This window comes from Cotesia glomerata, linkage group LG2 (assembly GCF_020080835.1).
Source record: "Cotesia glomerata isolate CgM1 linkage group LG2, MPM_Cglom_v2.3, whole genome shotgun sequence".
Lineage (NCBI taxonomy): Eukaryota > Metazoa > Arthropoda > Insecta > Hymenoptera > Braconidae > Cotesia > Cotesia glomerata.
Genome location: NC_058159.1, coordinates 28,654,863 through 28,673,459, shown reverse-complemented (window position 1 = coordinate 28,673,459; position 18,597 = coordinate 28,654,863). Strand labels below are relative to the sequence as shown.

General features: G+C 26.4%; 1 protein-coding gene across 2 annotated transcripts; it reads right to left on the bottom strand.

Moving 5' to 3' along the window:
- Positions 1-360: 360 nt before the first annotated feature.
- LOC123259588 (kinesin-like protein KIF19) lies at positions 361-18,153 on the bottom strand. Of its 2 annotated transcripts, none has more exons than XM_044720181.1 (13): positions 17,326-18,153; positions 15,851-15,922; positions 14,991-15,290; positions 11,721-11,870; positions 11,380-11,595; positions 7,442-7,926; positions 5,751-5,926; positions 5,496-5,653; positions 4,750-4,963; positions 3,884-4,100; positions 3,626-3,769; positions 3,087-3,554; positions 361-802 (listed from the first exon to the last, which is right to left on the bottom strand). In XM_044720181.1, exons 1-12 carry the CDS (start codon positions 17,440-17,442, stop codon positions 3,473-3,475), a joined length of 2,331 nt encoding a protein of 776 aa, XP_044576116.1. In that variant the 5' UTR covers positions 17,443-18,153; the 3' UTR covers positions 361-802; positions 3,087-3,472. The 2 variants fall into 2 exon arrangements, with proteins under 2 accessions (XP_044576116.1, XP_044576117.1); XM_044720182.1 differs by having other exon boundaries at positions 363-802; positions 3,884-4,076; positions 17,326-18,126.
- Between the last annotated feature and the right edge of the window lie 444 nt (positions 18,154-18,597).

The following is an 18,597-nucleotide window of genomic DNA, read 5'->3' as shown; positions in this document are numbered from 1 at the left end:
AGATTTTGTGAAGTTAATCCACAGTATATTAAGTACTTTACATTCGATCCAGACATGCCGTTGACCCTAGACGCAGATACAAGCAAAAAATTTATGACAATTATGGACACTATAGGATTTTTGTTGGTAAATTTTTTAAACAAACCCAAACAAGTCAAACATATTATAGGATACGTTGCGATGATTCACAAGGACATGAATATTACCCGCATAGACATGACAGTAATCAACATTTTTTATTTAAAAACAACAGTTCATCTATTTATATTATTATTTAAAATATTATACAGAATTTCAGTGAAAATTTAATTAAATACATAACTTCAACATTTCCAAAATTTATTACCAATGAGTATCAAAATATAATTGCTAAATACATAAAATATGTTACGGATGAAATCTCTCGGAGCATTGAAGATATTAAAAAAAATGAAATGCGTTTTAATTTAGTGCTCAGCAGACGTCACAACTCGGTGAGCTTAATCAGTAACAAGAGATACGTTTGATGAAAATAATTGATTGATTTTTAGTTAATTAATTAATTAAGTTATTAAATAGTTATTAACACACTGCTTATGTAAAGAAGAACTAATTTACGGATGTAAATTAGACTACTGGAATGAACGGAAGCGCGTATGGGAGGAGCGGCTAGAAGAGTGGAAGCTTAAAGTACGAACGCCGGTTGATTCATCAAAATGTTCTTCAACTGACGAAGATATTATGCCCATTGGGAAATCTAAAATTGAAGATACCACTCCAGATCATGAAGGATCTATTCATGTCTGGGAGCCACGAGATAGTTCTGGAACGGGAATTAGTAAAACTACGGTCCGTTTTTTAACTAGGGTAATTATTTACAAGTGGGGTTTACTCTATTTTTCGCCATATCTAGGTCAAAAATTAACAATTAAAATTTTTTTGATTCTGCTTAATTTTACGGCGCATTTATGATTAAAAATGTCGTGAAAGAAAAAAATAAAGATTTCAATAGCTTTTTTGCCTTCAAGAGTTGGAAAAAATTTTGGCTTTCATGTTTTTGGATTAAATTTTTATTTTATCTTTTTTTCATGTTTTTGATAGATTTTTTTTTGAAAAATACATAAAAAAAGGAACAATTAAAAAAAAAAGTTGAATACCATAATTTTCTAAAAAAATTATGATTTTTTTGAAAATTTGTTAAAATTGAGATAATCAACTTTTAGATAGATTTCTTAGAAATCTATCGATTGCATTGGCCCTTGTGGCGGAATTCACATGGAATTTTGTTATTTTATCTCTTATGTAGTCGAGTAAGTCTCAAAATTAGCATTGGTTAAAAAGTTGATATATTTATGGAATACCGGAAAAAATAGACCTGCCCTCGCGGTTTTTGAAATACCGTAAATTTTCGGTATTAATGCGTTTACCATAAATTAACCGTTATAATTCTGAAATAATACGGTATTTCTGTGGTTATTTTGGCCAGTTTTTTTACTATAGTTATACAGCATTTCTACCATACTTTTGCTGCAAAGTTCAGAAATAATACGATAAAATTACCGTAAAACTCTAGAACTTTTACCGTAAAAAATCTATCTATTAACTATAATATTACTATAATTTTACAATAATAAAATCGTATTTCTACGGTAAAAATACCAAAGATATACTGCAATTTTACCGCGTTTATACTGATATAATTAAAGATATAATGCTTTTTACCGTAAGATGGGCGGTTGTGTTTATTACTCGGTGAGTCTTATTAGGTGACTGAGTAAATAGATGCGGATAGTGTCTCTGATAGCTCAACTGGTAGAGCCTTCAGCGCGTAACTAGACGATCCGGGTTCGAATCCCGGTCAGGACTAAAAAAAATGATAATAATAGTAATAACAGAGAAATTAATTTATCAGCCTCATAAAAATTATTCATGATAACTTATAATATTATAAAAAAAAATTTTAAGCTATTGAAAAATAGTAGTAAAGCAGCATATTTTTGGTATTTTGCCGGTAATAGAAAGTAGGGATCTTCTTTTCCGGTTTTTTGCTGCAATAGTGCCGCAGATATACAGTAAATATGCGGTACATTTACGGTTTAAATGCTGTTAATATACCGTAATTTTTCTATTGTAATGCCGTAAATATTTTGAATTTATTTCGTAATTTTTTCGTAATAATTCGACAAAAAAACTGGCTAAAATAACTGAAGTATTACGGTAAAAATACAGCATTTATATCGTATAAATACCGAATCTTTACGGCATTTTCAAAACCGTGAGGGTGGAGAAAATTTTAAAGTTATGAAAAATTCATATTATATTAGATTTATTAAATTATTATTGTTATTATAATTTTTATTTTATAATAATTTTCATGAAATAATATGAATTTTTTAATATAATTTTAACATTGAGAAAAATAAAAACCTAGTATTAACTTATTTCATGATCCTTGATCCTCGGATTGCAATACATCAATTTAATATGAATTTTTCATAATTTAAAAATTTTTTTCGGGTCTATTTTTTCCAGTCTACTTTTTCCGATTACCGTATTTATGTAATATAACGCGGCTTGTGGACACGATATCTTCTACAATTCTCAACGAATTTAGATGAAACTTGGTACACATATTCTTCTGGTAATTACCTTGAACGAGTTAGAAGATGATCAATATCGATCAATTAGTTTAGAAATGGCGGTCATTTAAAATTTTCAAATTAGTGAAAATCACGTTTTCGGTCACTTTATTGATGTATAACTTTCAATTGAAAAGAGATAGCTAATTTTTGAAAAATTCATGTGATAGCTCATGAAATCACCTTTAATTTGACGTTTATAACATTGACTTTTTGACCATATTTAGTTATTTTATCAAAGATAGATGGCGTTTTTTTGAATTGTTCATTTTTTTATGTATTTTTTAAAAAAAATACGTCAATAAAATCAAATAGAAATTTCGTTCAAAAAAGAAGAAAATAAAAATGGATGACCCCACTTGTAAATAATTACCCTAACTACTATTAGTAAAATAAAAAAAAATAATTATTATTAACTATAATTATAATTTAGATAATTTATTGCTAACAACATTACACATCAATTACCTCTCTCTTTAAATTTCTTCGCACAGGATGACAGCATTCAGTTTTCTCCAAATCGTAAGCGCGTTATCGTGAGGACAAAAAAATCTGGACAAACTAATTATGAAATAATTGAAACAAGTAATTTAACAGATCAGTCAGCCAGACCACCATTATCCGTAAAAGAAAAATTATTTGAAAATCAGCCGACAGCTTCTACATCTGTAGTGTCCTCTTCGCCGGTCGTTGATTCAGAGGCCAGAAAACGACGTCGTCAACGCGCATCAACTCTCAATAATGATTAATCGCTATCATTATTACTTTAAAAATTTATAATATTTTAATATTGTCAGGTACTGGTAGCTTATTACAGCTAATTTTATTTATTGACGATTATTGAAGAAAGAAGATTATCCCTTCAATCGTGAGTCACGTAAACTCTTTGGTGAATTTACATTATTATCACTTGCGACTCTCCGTAATTTATTTTCTCTGAAATAAATTTATGGTACAATAAAAAAGTCGAATCTTTTTGGGGATCAAAATTTTTTTGTGAAACTTACTGATTTTTTCGCTTGGAGTTAGATATCGGTGGGAAGAAAACAGATGGAGAAATTAATGGACGCACGACTGGACCCATTACATTTTCAATTTCCTGTGGCTCTGGTATTGGTGGTAACGGCGATTCCCAATCAGAATCCGTAGAGCTTAAATCAATAACAACAGTATTTTTGGCATCAAATAAATAATTTTCACTGAGTAAAGTTTACTCATTGTTATTTATTTTAATTTATAAAAAGAGATAACGAATGATAAGTTACCTGCTCGGTAATCTTGTGTCATCAAGGCTCTCAAAATGAATTCCACGATTTATTGGTGGCAGACGGTTATTAAATAGCATGGAAGATACTGATAAATCAACTAAATTACTATCATTGTAAGCAGCAGCATGGATTTCTTGTTGGTACATTATATACAATTCTTGTAAATCCGACGGAAGAGATAGTTTACCATCTAAAAATTTTTCAGACGAACAAACTAAATTTAATTGTTATTTTTTATAAGAGTTCCTATAAAAAAAGACTAGAACATAACTTCCCGTCTCAAAATTAAAATTTTATTTTCTTCAGAAAAATAACAGTAAGGTAAAAGACCTAGTTATTGACACTTGCAATTTTATTTTAATTAAAAAAAATAAATCAACTCTAATAAATTGATAAATATAATTTTTGAATTATAAATTTTTAGATAATTGGTTTTTTGAGAACATTTAATTTTTTTAATTAGAATAAAATTGCAAGTGTCAAACAACTAGGTCAGTGTTAATAACTGGGTCTTGTACCTTACACATGAAAAAAATTTAATTGAATCAAGAAAAAAATTTTTGAACCAAGAAATTAATTTTGAAGAATTTAATTGTCATGAATCAAGATTAATAATTCTTTAATCAAGTAAAATTTGTTTAAACCAATAAAAATTTTTTAGTTTAAAAATTTTTCTACTTGAATCAAGAAAATGAAGTTCTTCAAAATTATTTACTTAATTTAGATTAATTTTTATTCTGTGTACCTGGTGTAATTTTTAAAAATAATTTCTGAGATGGTTCGTTATGTTCTGGATAATTTTTAAAATAAAATTAAAGCCATTATTTTTCAACTAAAATATAAAAATAAGTATTAAAAATTACCTTCCATAATTCTACGCTGGCGAGTGATAATTTCATCAGAAATTTGCCGCTGACGATCATACCTTAGCAGCAAAAGTTCTCTTCTTCTTAATTCATGCTGTTTAACCAATCGTTCACTTTGCAGCATCATTTTGTCAGCTTCTAATTCATGAACTCTGAGCATTAACGCCAACAGCTCACGCTCTTCTTCCGAATTTATTCTAGCCGGTAATTCCTACAAAAAAAAAATATCCAATTGATTTTTATAATCCTTAGTTTAAACAATTAAAGGTAATTATTTACTAGTGGGGTCAACCCCATTTTGGGCCATAACAATTCAAATTTTTTTTTTTCGATTCTGCTTGTTTTTAGGGCGCATTTATGATAAAAAATGTCGTGAAAGGAAAAAATAAAGATTTCGATAGCTTTTTTGTCTTCAAAAGTTGGGAAAAATTTTGGCTCTCATGTTTTCGGATAAAATTTATATTTTATCTATTTTTTATAGATTTTTTTTTGAAAAGAACATAAAAAAACGAACAATTTAAAAAAAAAAGTTAAATATCACAATTTTCTAAAAAATTTGCTAAAATTATGATAATCAACATTTTTTTTTTTTTTAATTGTTTATTTTTTTATACATTTTTCAAAAAAAAAAATATATCTATAAAATCAAATAGAAATTTAAAAAAAATGAAAATAAAAATAGTTGACCTCACTTGTAAATATTTACCCAATTAAATAAATACTAAAATAATTAATTAAATTACATCTTCAAGAGACGCACTCCGTTGCCGACAATTTTCCAATTCCCGTTCAGTAATCGCTCGGATTTCAATATAACGCTCTTGTTCTTTATTAATTTCCGACAATTCCGTCCAAGCTTGTTGCACAGTAATATCGTTTATTTCATACTCTTCACCCAAATCTAAAAGAAATTACCGTTTTAATCGTTCCAGCAAAGTTTTATAAATGAAATATTTCTAAAAATAATCTCTAATTTATAAAACACATAAACTAACTACCTTCGCTTTCAGTTTCATCAATCTGGCTATCAGCGCTAGATCTCCGTCTGGTATTTTCTTTACTAGCTTTATAAAGTTTATTATTTCTAGACTCCCAGTGTGAAATAATTGCATGCTGTTGTTCAGCAGCTATATTAAGACCCAGTAGATGGCTATCTAATTCCATGAGTTTACGCCTACAAAAGTAAAAATAGACCACAAATGACATGGACCATAATTTAACTTTATTCCTACCCCGCATTAATTAAAACTAGTAACCTTGCAGTTACTATGTGACTGCCGTGACTTGTGAACAATAAATAAATAAAATTTTATTTTATTAAATAATGACTTTTGTTAAATTGATAAGTGTAACATCGGGATGAGCTTATATCTTTACAAATGTCGGTAGTTCACTAGATACAAAGTCGTTTCTTAATTTTGTTAAATTGCACTGTAATTTTTTAACTATTAAGATTTTTAAAGATATAAGCTCATCCCGATGTTACACTCATCAAGAGCTTTCATCTGAGTACCCACATGCATTTTCATATCTTTTTCATATATATATATATATATATGTATATATATATATGTATATATATATATATATATATATATATATATATATATATATATATATATATATATATATATGATAATATATATAAATATATGAAAAATTCATGTGGGTATTCAAATGAAAGGTCTCGATGAGTGTAACATCATATACACACATATATATATGTATATATGATATATGATATAAATATATGATAATATATATAAATGTATGAAAAATTGATGTGGGTACTCAAATGAAAGGTCTCGATGAGTGTAACATCATATATACATATATATATATATATATATATATATATATATATATATATATATATATATATATGATATATGATATAAATATATGAAAAATTGATGTGGGTACTCAAATGAAAGGTCTCGATGAGTGTAACATCAGGATGAGCTTATATCTTTAAAAATGTCAATAGTTCACTAGATACAAGGTCGTTTCTTAATTATGTTAAATTGTATTGTAATTTTTTAACTATTGAGATTTTTAAAGATACAAGCTTATCCCGATGTTACACTCATGAAAAGCTTTCATTTGAGTACCCACATGCATTTTGATACATTTTTCATATATAAATATATATAATATATATAAATATATGAAAAATTGATGTGGGTACTCAAATGAAAGGTCTCGATGAGTGTAACATCAGGATGAGCTTATATCTTTAAAAATGTCAATAGTTCACTAGATACAAGGTCGTTTTTTAATTATGTTAAATTGTATTGTAATTTTTTAACTATTGAGATTTTTAAAGATACAAGCTTATCCCGATGTTACACTCATGAAAAGCTTTCATTTGAGTACCCACATACATTTTGATACATTTTTCATATATAAATATATATAATATATATAAATATATGAAAAATTGATGTGGGTACTCAAATGAAAGGTCTCGATGAGTGTAACATCGTGATGAGCTTATATCTTTAAAAATGTCAATAGTTCACAAGATACAAGGTCATTTTTTAATTATGTATGTATAAATAGAGTATTTTCGAATGCAGCCTAAATACTTATCATAATAAATTGACTATCGGTTAGAATGATATGAAACAAAATTTTTCTTATTCTCTTAATAATATAGATAAAATAAAAACAAAAGTATAATAATCACCTTAGCCGCATTTGTTCTTTAAACGCAGAAACTATTTTTTCCCTCAAAGATCTTAGATCATTAACTTTAGTAGTACTAATTCTTTCTTGGGTCTCAGGTCTTCCAATGTCAGGTATCTCAGTATCGCGCATTTTATTTCTAAGCCTAGAGATTTCATTTTTTAAATCGCTAATTATGTCTCGGTACTGCGAGACATGATAATTAACATCAACAATATTTTGTTCAGCTTTGGTAGTGATCCGATTAGCGCGATCAGCGTACATCAATGTGTTTTTACTTTCTTCCCGATGAATACCCGAGGGTGAAACATGAGCAATCATTACAGTCCGACAATTACCACCAAGTGCATCCTTTAAAAGCCTTGTAAGCTTAGAATCTCGGTAGTTAACATAACGCGCACCACCAGACAATGCTGTTATGCAATTACCAAGCGCTAAAAGTGATCGATTTATATGAGCACCCTCTTGGAGACGTTTTCCTTGATTCTAAAAAATATTTTAATATTTAATTAATAAATTAATTGATTTTTTTGTCGACAAAAAATAAAAGGAATAAGGTAAAAGTCTCAATTTTTGACAGGGGTCTAAATATTGACACCCTAAATTAAATATAAATTTTTATTAAATTCTAATTGATTAAAAAATTGAAAAAAATTACTGTCAGTTCAAAATATTAAATATTAATTATTAAAAAAAAAAAAAAAAATAAAGTTAGCGCCAGTTCATCAAACCAGCTTACAATCGTTTATTTTCTTAACAACTTTGATTATAAAAGCATTTTTTTAAATGCCGAGTTTAAATTAATTTCTTCATCTAATAATATGATCTTTTTTTTTTTTTTTAATTAACAATATATTAAAAAATTATTAAATTTGAATAACCGAAATTAATTGTATGCTTTATAATATTTAAATAATGGGTGTCAATAACTAGTTAATTATTTTTAAGTTAAATCTCATATTGACAGCCATTCGACAGCACTATAACGCCTTTTTTAGTAGATTTCATAAAAATCTAACTATTGTATTTGTCCTCATGATGTAATTTTCCGTAAATTTTACTATATTTCGACCTAACTCGATGATCTGAGTCAGAAAATACATGTAGTTCAAAAGTTTATATATGTATATATATATATTAGGGTGGCGCAAAAAAACCGACTATTTTTTTTTTTTAAGTCTCGAGTGAAAAAAATGTTAGTTTTTGATGTTTTAAGAGCTCTCTCCAAAGGACAGCTTAAAAAAAAATTTTTAAGATGTCGCTCCAAATTTTTTTAAATTTCAAAAATCGTCAAAAATCGAATTTTTTTTTTTTTTAATTTTTTTTCTCGTTACGGTATAATTTTATAGACTGAAAAAAAATAAGTTTCTGAAAATTTCAGTTCAAAATTTGAATTTTGAAAGGTCGCTCGGAATTTTTTTCAATTTATTAGTGCATTTGTTTAGATTTTTTCGAGCGACCTTTTACTATTCAAATTAAAATTCCATGCATTTTTTTTTTTTTTATTTAGTACAATAATCGATAAAAATACATCACGAGATGAACTAAAAATCAAGCACAACATAGAAAATATAATTTTTTTTTAATATTAATAATTTTATTTAATCAACTGCCAAGCGTGGGTTCGAATCCCAAGCTGGTCTTAGAAACCAGCTTGGTTGAGACTTGACCTTGCCGCGTAGGTTAAGATTTTTTCAAACCAAAAAGACCCAAACGTACCACTCCCAACACTTAAAGTCGGCGATATGACTAATTAAAGAAAAAAAAAAAAAATTATGAGCGACCTTTCAAAATTTAAATTTTTAACTAAAAGTTTCAGAAACTTATTTTTTTTTGGTCTATAAAATTATACCGTAACGAGAAAAAAAATTAAAAAAAAAAAAATTCGATTTTTGACGATTTTTGAAATTTAAAAAAATTTGGAGTGACCTCTTAAAAATTTTTTTTTAAGCTGTCCTTTGGTGAGGGCTCTTAAAACATTAAAAACTAACATTTTTTCACTCGAGACTTAAAAAAAAAAATAGTCGGTTTTTTTGCGCCACCCTAATATATATATATATATACGATATAACGCGGCTTGTCACGACGATAGCGTGGAGAATTCTCAAGGGATCTGAACTAAACTCAACATACTTATTCTATAGACTATTAGGAAAGTCAAGTTCAAATATGAGCTTAATCGGTTAAATACACTGATAGAAGGATTTCTTAATATTTAAGAAGATTTCTTTGTATTTAAGAAATCATTTCTTAAACATCATTTCTTAGTATTTAAAAAATATTTCTTTGTATTTAAGAAATATTTTTTAGTATTTAAAAAATATATATATTTTTTAGTATTTAAGAAAAATTTCTTAAATACAAAGAAATATTTTTTAAATACTAAGAAATGATGTTTAAGAAATGATTTCTTAAATACAAAGAAATCTTCTTAAATTTTAAGAAATCCTTCTATCAGTGTAGTTTAGAAATTACAGCATTTCAAAATTCTGAAAATTTGATACTTTCACTACTTTTTCTTTAAATAACTTTTGAATGCGTCGAGATATTCGATTTCTGTAAAATTCATCTGAAAGCTGAGAAATTAAGCTTCAATTTATGTGCATTCATTTTTTTCTAAAACCAAAAATATCCATCTTATGATCATTTTTAAGAAATTTTACTCTTGCAGTCGTTTTGTCTATATAAAACTGATTGAAAAGTATTGAAGTACAATAATTCTTTCCCTTTTTTTTTTTTATTTAACAGTAAAATCTAAGAGATAAAAACGTTCTGAAAGCAAATTTAATAGTAGAAAAAAACTATCTGAGTCTAAAATAAAGTTATAATAAATTTTATATAATAACTGTGTAAACTTTGAGTCTAATGATTACAAAAAAAAATCGTACGTTAAAATCTAATTGTAATTTTAATTAATAAGTAAAAAATGAAATCTACTTCCATTTCGGCTGCCGAATGGCATTTTTTTACTTAAAAACCTAAAAAATTAAAATTAGATTAAAATTAAATTAAAAAAAGAAAAATTAAAATTATAGTTTGAACTCTTCTGATTCAATAAATTATTTTTAAATCAATTTTTATAGTTTTTCAAAATAATTAATCATTTATGGAAATTATTATTAATAAATTTAAATAAAATTGATTACTTAATAATAAGTTTCGATAAATAAGAATAACCAGATGATTCTAGGCATGCACAGTATAGGTGTCAATAATTGGGATGAAGGTATGTCGACATCCTATAAAAACTAATTGTATTCTTACCCGAATCGTCTTATAAAACGTCGTTTATTTTAATGTGAGATAATACAGTAAAAAACTACGTACATATCACTGGCAAAGTCTAATAACAAAAATTAGAAATTCATCTGCAATTACCACATCAGAATGATAGTCCTCACTTGAAGCTACTCAAGACATACAACTGTCTTTGCAAATAGATTATCATATTTCTTTATGGGTATTTTCGATAATAATTTCGTAGAAAACTACAATGCAAGTACCTATTCTGTATTGATTCAGCCTCGTAAGCTTCTATCAACAAAATCCATTCTCAATTCATAGCCACTTGGAAATACTAATAGAATTTAGTTCGTTTTACTCGTACCACATAAAATCCAATAAATTTATTATTTTTTTTCGTTTATCAGACAGTATTTGGAATTCCTGTTTCAAAAACACAATAGCTAACAATAACTTCCAATCAATCATTGTTTTTTATTTGGATCTATGTGGATCTTTCAGCAGGGTCAATAATTAGATCAATCAGTTTTTTAATAATTTTAAAAAAAGAAATTGAATAGTAAAAACATTACTTGAGACATTACTACAAACAAAATTCAACGATAATTGATATTTGATTGCTTAAAAAAAATCCAATTATAATTTTGTCCCTAATATTGTCAATAATTGGAGCTTTTACCTTAATTGATAATTTACCTTTGTTTGTTTTGCTCTTTCGGAGCCAGCAAGATCAATCATAAAAAGTTTACCCTGCTTGACACGTGCCCGATGTCGAAGGTCACGACTAGACGATGGCCTCGTTGTTTGCTTCACTACGACGTTAAGTAAAGCATGGCTACGAGATGACGTTTCATTAGCAGCTGTCGGCTCAACTGTCCGTGCTTTGTTGCCTTGGTGTAACAATTTCATTACCTGAAAGTTGATCGTTTATTATTATTACTATTATTACTATCTATGATTGCTTATCTAATTTAATTAAATTCCTCGAAAATAGAATTAAGGAGAAAAAATAGTTTGCAATTTAAAAACTCAATTACCTCTTCCGTTGAATTTATCGAAACTTCAGTGAGCCCAGTGATTTGTATATTGCGACCTCGCGAGTCGTCACGCAACTCCAAGTAACCAGTATTTGGATTCAACAGGTCGCGAATATTTTCATTGTATATCTCAAGATATGACATTATTACCTGATTGAAATTAATTGTTTATTTTATTTTATAAAAGTTATTTCTAATTCTATTGCTTGTTTTTATTATTCACTTACATTGATAAAAAATAAACTTTTTTTTTTTTTTTTTTTTAGAGTAAATAATTATAATTAATAGTTCAATTTTGATAATATTAAATTTAGCAGACATGAAACAATTAAAAAAAATTTTTAACAATTAAATTACAATGAAAAAAATATTTTTTTATAACAATCAAAGGACATTAAAGTTAGCAGTCACTTGATCATTTTTTAATTTTTTTTTAATAAACAAATTTCTTTCCAAAAATTATTTTTAAAAAATTCCTTTTATAATTTTATAAAATTTCTAGATGTTAATTTTTTTTTCTAGTTTTTAGTAGATTTTATAAAAATCTAACTATTGCAGCCGTCCTCATGGCGCAACTTTGAAAAAATTTAGTCGTTTTCTGATTCAGTTTGTCGAGCTGAGTCAGAAAATGTATATAGTTCAAAAGTTTATATATGTATGTATTTATACGATATAACGCGGCTTGTCAGCACGATAGCGTTTTCAATTTATAACCGATTCTTCTCAAACTCATCATGCTTTATCTATCGATCAAGACCAAGGTTAAGTTCGAAGATGAGCTTAATCGGGCGAGTAATTTGGAAATGACAGGATTTTGAAATTTTGAAAATCGTAAAAATTGATGTTTTTATTACTTCAACTTGATATAATTACTGATCGAGACAAGATATCAAAATTCGGTAAAATGCATAGTAAAGCTCTTTTTACACGCTTTATATTAGCTTCACTTGTATGTCAGTTTGTCAGTATGTCAGTAACTCTCCGTGGGTAATCTGCGCGCCTGCGGCCTTCCTTGGTTCTGGTAGCCGTTTCTCAGGCTCGCTCTCCGAAATCGAACTCTGATTCCCCGTATTTATAATATTTATAAATAATTATTTTTTATTAGCTTCACTTGTATGTCAGTATGTCAGTATGTCAGTATGTAACTCTCCGTGGGTAATTTGCGCGCCTGAATATTTTTGATAATCAACAAATAATAGTTTAAAAAAACTAAAAAATCACGCTTTTATAAATAAACCAAACTAAAAAGTAAAAAATAAATAATAGTTTAAAAAAACTAAAAACACGCATTTTATAGAAAACCAAACTAAAAAATAGAAAATAAATTTAAATTAAGAATAGTGTTAAAAATTTCAATAAATATAAATTAATAATAGTGTAAATAAAAAAAATGTATTTTATTTTAAAAAAACGTCATTCGGCCATACCCGACATGGATAGGTAGATTTCTTGTTTGAATATTGAAAAAAAAACACGTTATTAAAAGGCAAAAATGTCCTAAAATTTATTTTTTATTATATTTTTGCAAATAATGATATGAGACCGACTACAACCAATAGATATTCAAAGACATCTTCCTAAAAAATAGGATTTGTAACAGACGAAAGTCATTTGATGATAATAGCTAAAAATTAATTTATTTTTGATTTTTTAATTTTCCAAACTCCGAAATAAATTGAAAAAGTATCAAAAAGGTAACGAATAATAGCTCAAATCGAAGATAATTATGTGAATTTTGACATAAAGTTGATAAATTCAAGCTATCTTTTATGGCTTAAAAATTATTTAAAGAAAAAGGGCTGAAATACGTTCATTGAAAAATTTTTGAAAATTTTCAAATTCACGGAATTAATTAAAAATCATCAAAACTAGACAAATAATAGTTTAAATTGAAGGTTATTAAATGAAATTTAAGATAAATTTGATAGATTTTATCTATTTTTACATCTGGAAGATTATTTTCATAAAAAATACAAAATTCAAAATTTTTGAAAATGAAAAAATTTTCAAACACCCACAACTCGTAAACTAACCGGCCGATTTTGCTCATCTTTGAACTTGATCTTGGTATTGATCCACAGAATAAGCCCACAAAATTTCATAAAGATCGGTTGAGAACTGTGGGCGCAATCCTGCTGACATGGCGCGTTATATCACATATATATATATATATATATATATATATAAATACATATATAGCAGCATATATATATATATATATATATATATATATATATATATATATATATACATAAATACATATATAAACTTTTGAGCCAATGCCATTTTTCGACATTACTCGATAAAATAAAACATATTATGATAAAATTTTCCTAAAATTACAACATGAGACCGGCTACAATAGTTATATTTCTATAGAAATCTACCTAAAAAGCGTGGGGTGCTTTTTAAGATATTATCAAAATGATAATCACTCTACTCATATCTGTCAATAAAATATTTATAACTATTGACACCATGCACCTCACGCTTTTTTTAAAATAAAATACATTTTTTTTATTTACACTATTATTAATTTATATTTATTGAAATTTTTAACACTATTCTTAATTTAAATTTATTTTCTATTTTTTAGTTTGGTTTTCTATAAAAAGCGTGTTTTTAGTTTTTTTAAACTATTATTTATTATAAGCTTCAATTTCCACTACTCAGAAATGGTAATAGCCTCAATATTACTCCTTTTAGAGTTCGTTTAATGAACCAGTTTTACTGTTGCAGCCGTTTTAAAATTATTGTCTGCATCATAGCTTAATCATGATGTAAATTCAATAATTACGATAATGATTAGTCTTTCGTGTAATGTTTTCAGGTAATTCGTCAGTAAATATGTCACAGATTAGTTCTATATATTGTTTTCTTCAATTAAAATTTTATCCGGTTTCAAACATCTGATTGATTTGCAAATTGTTGTTCCTAAGCAGTTATTTAAAATTTGGTCATTTATAATTCAAATTTTATAATCTTTGCAATTCTTTGAGAAACTTTTTCTTCAAAAGTTAATTTTTTTTCCAAAACTTGTTCTAAATAGTTTTAAATTTATTATTGAATTATGTTTTTAATTCATAAATAAGTTATACATTATTAGTGTTATTATATTATTTTATTAAAAATCAATTTTCTTTATTTGAAAAATCTACTTCCATTTCGGCTGCCGAATGGCCTTTTTTTTTTTGCCATAATTTATTGGTTAAAAAAATTCTAAAATATGTTAATCTAATTCTGGTGTTATAAATTTTGAGAAAACTTTACCTCAACATCAACGTCATTTGAAAGTCTTCGTGCTGCTAAAAAAATATCATTCAACGCCCGAACCATAACACCAGGCTCTTCAGCACTGCCGACCATCGTGTGTGTTTTCCCTGCCCCAGTGGCACCATATGCAAAAACAGTTGCATTATATCCGTCGATTATATCTTGCACCAGTGATTTAGTTGTTCCCTCGTAAACTGCTTCTTGCGATGAATCTTCCCCTAACACTAAATCGTACAAATATTGCTTAGGTGAAGCACGTTTCTGTTTGTCTGTTTCTAAGTCATCCACCATAACCATCTATTAAAGTAATATGCATAATTAATTAATTAATTAATTACTGTACACTGAAAAAAAAAAAATTATTTTGTAAAAAAATTGGGTATTTTTGTGACAAGAAATTCATTTGTTAGAAATTTTTAACAATTTTATTTCTTAGCTGAAGATATAAAAATTGTTCTCACAATTTAAAAAAAAGTTTATAAAATCAAAATTTAATTTAACAAAAAAATTTGTTCCGAAAAATTATTTTTTAAAAATTGCATTTTTACTTTATTAAAATTTCTTTATGTTCATTTTTTTTTCTCACTCTTTTTGCCATAATTTATTTGTTACAAAAATTTTTTAAATTATCAAATATCTGCTTAATTAATTTTCATAAAAATTTTCCAGAATTTGGATGAAAATTCTGTGAGAACAATTTTGATTTCTTCAGCTATGAAATAAAATTGTTAAAAATTTCTAAAATATTTCTTAAATAAATTTTTTATCACAAAAATCTTCATATTTTTCTAAATAAATTTTTTTTCTCAGTCTAAATAATTTAAAAATCCCTTAAATAGTAAATATTATTAATTTACCTTATTATTAATAGCATGTAGCACTCTTGGACCGGCTTCATCTTGTCCGAGCGGTCTAATTCGTACAACCACCTAAAATGAATAATATAAATAACAAATAGAATAAAAAAGCTGTTTCTCTTTACTTTTTTTTCTCACTACTAATATTGATATTATTTCAATTATGGCCAATTGATTTTTCATGTGACCTCGAGTTTATCCGTAATTCCGGGAGTTTATTATATTACTAACAATTTATCGCAAGAACAACGACCCAATATCGATCAATTGAGTCTATTGCAGTTGTCTGCTTGCATGTTTGCTCTTTTCAAGTTAACTACTTATCATTATTCATTATGTCTATTGCATCGCTCAGTATTTTTCCTCTACTTCCTATTATTTACCTTTTTTTTTCAATAAAACTAAAATAAACAGACAAATTTTTTTAGATTTTTTTATTGATTAAATTATTACAAAAAAATTTATTTAAAAAATTCATGAAGAAATTAAAACAATTTTTCTTTGTCATAATTTAATTAAAAATTAAAAAAAAAACTGTCAGATGTCAGCTGATTTATTATTTTTTTTAGCAAAAGTGTTGGTAATTATTTACAAAAGCGGTCCACCATTTTAATTTTCATTTTTTTGAATAAAATTCCTGTTTGATTTTATTGATATATTTTTTTTTGAAAAATCTATAAAGAATTTTAACAAATTTTAGAAATTTTCAAAAAAATTTATACATTTTTTTTAATTGTTTGTTTTTTTATGTACACTTAAAAAAGAAAATCTATCAAAAAAAGATAAAATAGATATTTTATCCAAAAACATGAGAGCCAAAATTTTTTCCAATTTTTTAAAGCAAAAAAGCTATCAAAATCTTTATTTTTTTCTTTCAAGACATTTTTTATCATAAATGTACCTTAAAAGCAAGCAGAATAAAAAAAAATTAAAAAATGATAATTTTCCACGTTGATATGGCCAAAATGGGGTTGACCCGTGTAAATAATAACCAAATTTGGTAAATATTTATAAGTGGGGTCAACCATTTTAATTTTCATTTTTTTTAACAAAATTTCTATTTGAATTTATTGATATTTTTTTTCTTTTAAATAGATAAAAAATGAAAATTTTCAAAAAAATTTATAAATTTTTCAAAAATTGTGATATTCAACTTTTTTTTTTTTAATTGTTCGTTTTTTTATGAACTTTTCAAAAAAAGATAAAATAGAAATTTTATCCAAAAAAAAGAGATCCAAAATTTTTTCCAACTTTTGAAAGCAAAAAAACTATTGAAATCTTGATTTTTTTCTTTCGCGACATTTTTTATCATAAATGCGCCGTAAAAACAAGCAGAATAAAAAAAATGTTAATTTTTCACCTAGATATGGCGAAAAACAGGGTGGACCTTTCTTGTAAATAATTACCGAAGTTTTTAATAATAATAAATGTTAAAAAAATGTATTAAGTAATTAAAAAATAATTTACTGACTTACCATCAATTTTTCCGGAACAGAGCGTCTCTCAACCCTGTCTTTGAAATTTCTAGTACTACCACTTGAACTACTACCACTTCCGCCGCTTCCACTGCTACCGAATTGTGTCATACTCATCACAAAAATAATCAACAGCCAGTGAATTATTAAACGTCATTTATGTTTAAAAAAATAATTCCAACTTGTATTAAGCTACATTAATTTCACAATTTATCTTCCAGAGTAATCAATAAAATCTATTAATAATAAATTATAAAAATTACCACAGGAATTAATCAGGATACAGATTACAGATAATCTGAAAGTTTTTGATAATAAAAATAATTTCTAACTTATGAAGAAAGTTATTTAAATTTGAGCCGCGTCCCCGAGAAGAAATAAGTGTACCAAGATCACGTTATTAATGTCCCAGAAAGTTTAAGCCGTGTCGCTGACTATAAGTGAGGGTGAGAAGAGTAAGAGTGCCAAGGGCTTTAACTACTCAAACACGCGATATAATACTTGTATTATTATTAAGGATTTATATTAATAAGTAAAATAGATTTTACTTGTCGGAAAAAAATACATGTGAACTACTCAAGCGACTACCGCTGACTGACCACTAAAGCTTTCATCACCTGGTCTACCTACACCTACACTAACAACTAACAACTCTAAACTCTAGGTCTTGAAAACATTTAAATGCGCGAGCATTTTTATTTTTCATTCCATATGCAATATAATTATACAAATAGTCATTACTAAGCCCGTATAAATATCTTTATACTTTCTTTTTAACTTGTTAGAGTTTTATAGTTTCGATCTAGCCCCTATGCTCATTATCCAGACTCTACATATTTACCTAACGCTTAACTTTGTCTTATAATATATGCGTAATTATTTTTTATATTTATTATCAACTGTCTAGTTAGTTAGTTATCAGTAAGTACTTTTAAAGTGTGAATTATTATTTCTATATTTGCAATTTAAATTTAAACTTTAATAGCTTATCGTTATGTCGTAAATTATAAAGTTAAACTATTTTAAATTCATTTTTATATTTTTTTTTACTCTGCAATTAACATTTAGATTCATTCTGTGCACAACACGGTCGATATTCACCTAAAGAATAATTGTATTTGTAAATTATTAACGCGCTTTTAATCTTTCAATCTTTTTTATTTTTTTCTACATATTTAACAAATTATCTAACAAATAATATTTTTTTTTTTTAAGTATAAGTGAAAAAAATAAAAATAATTAAATAACAATATTTGACACCATTTAAAGTGT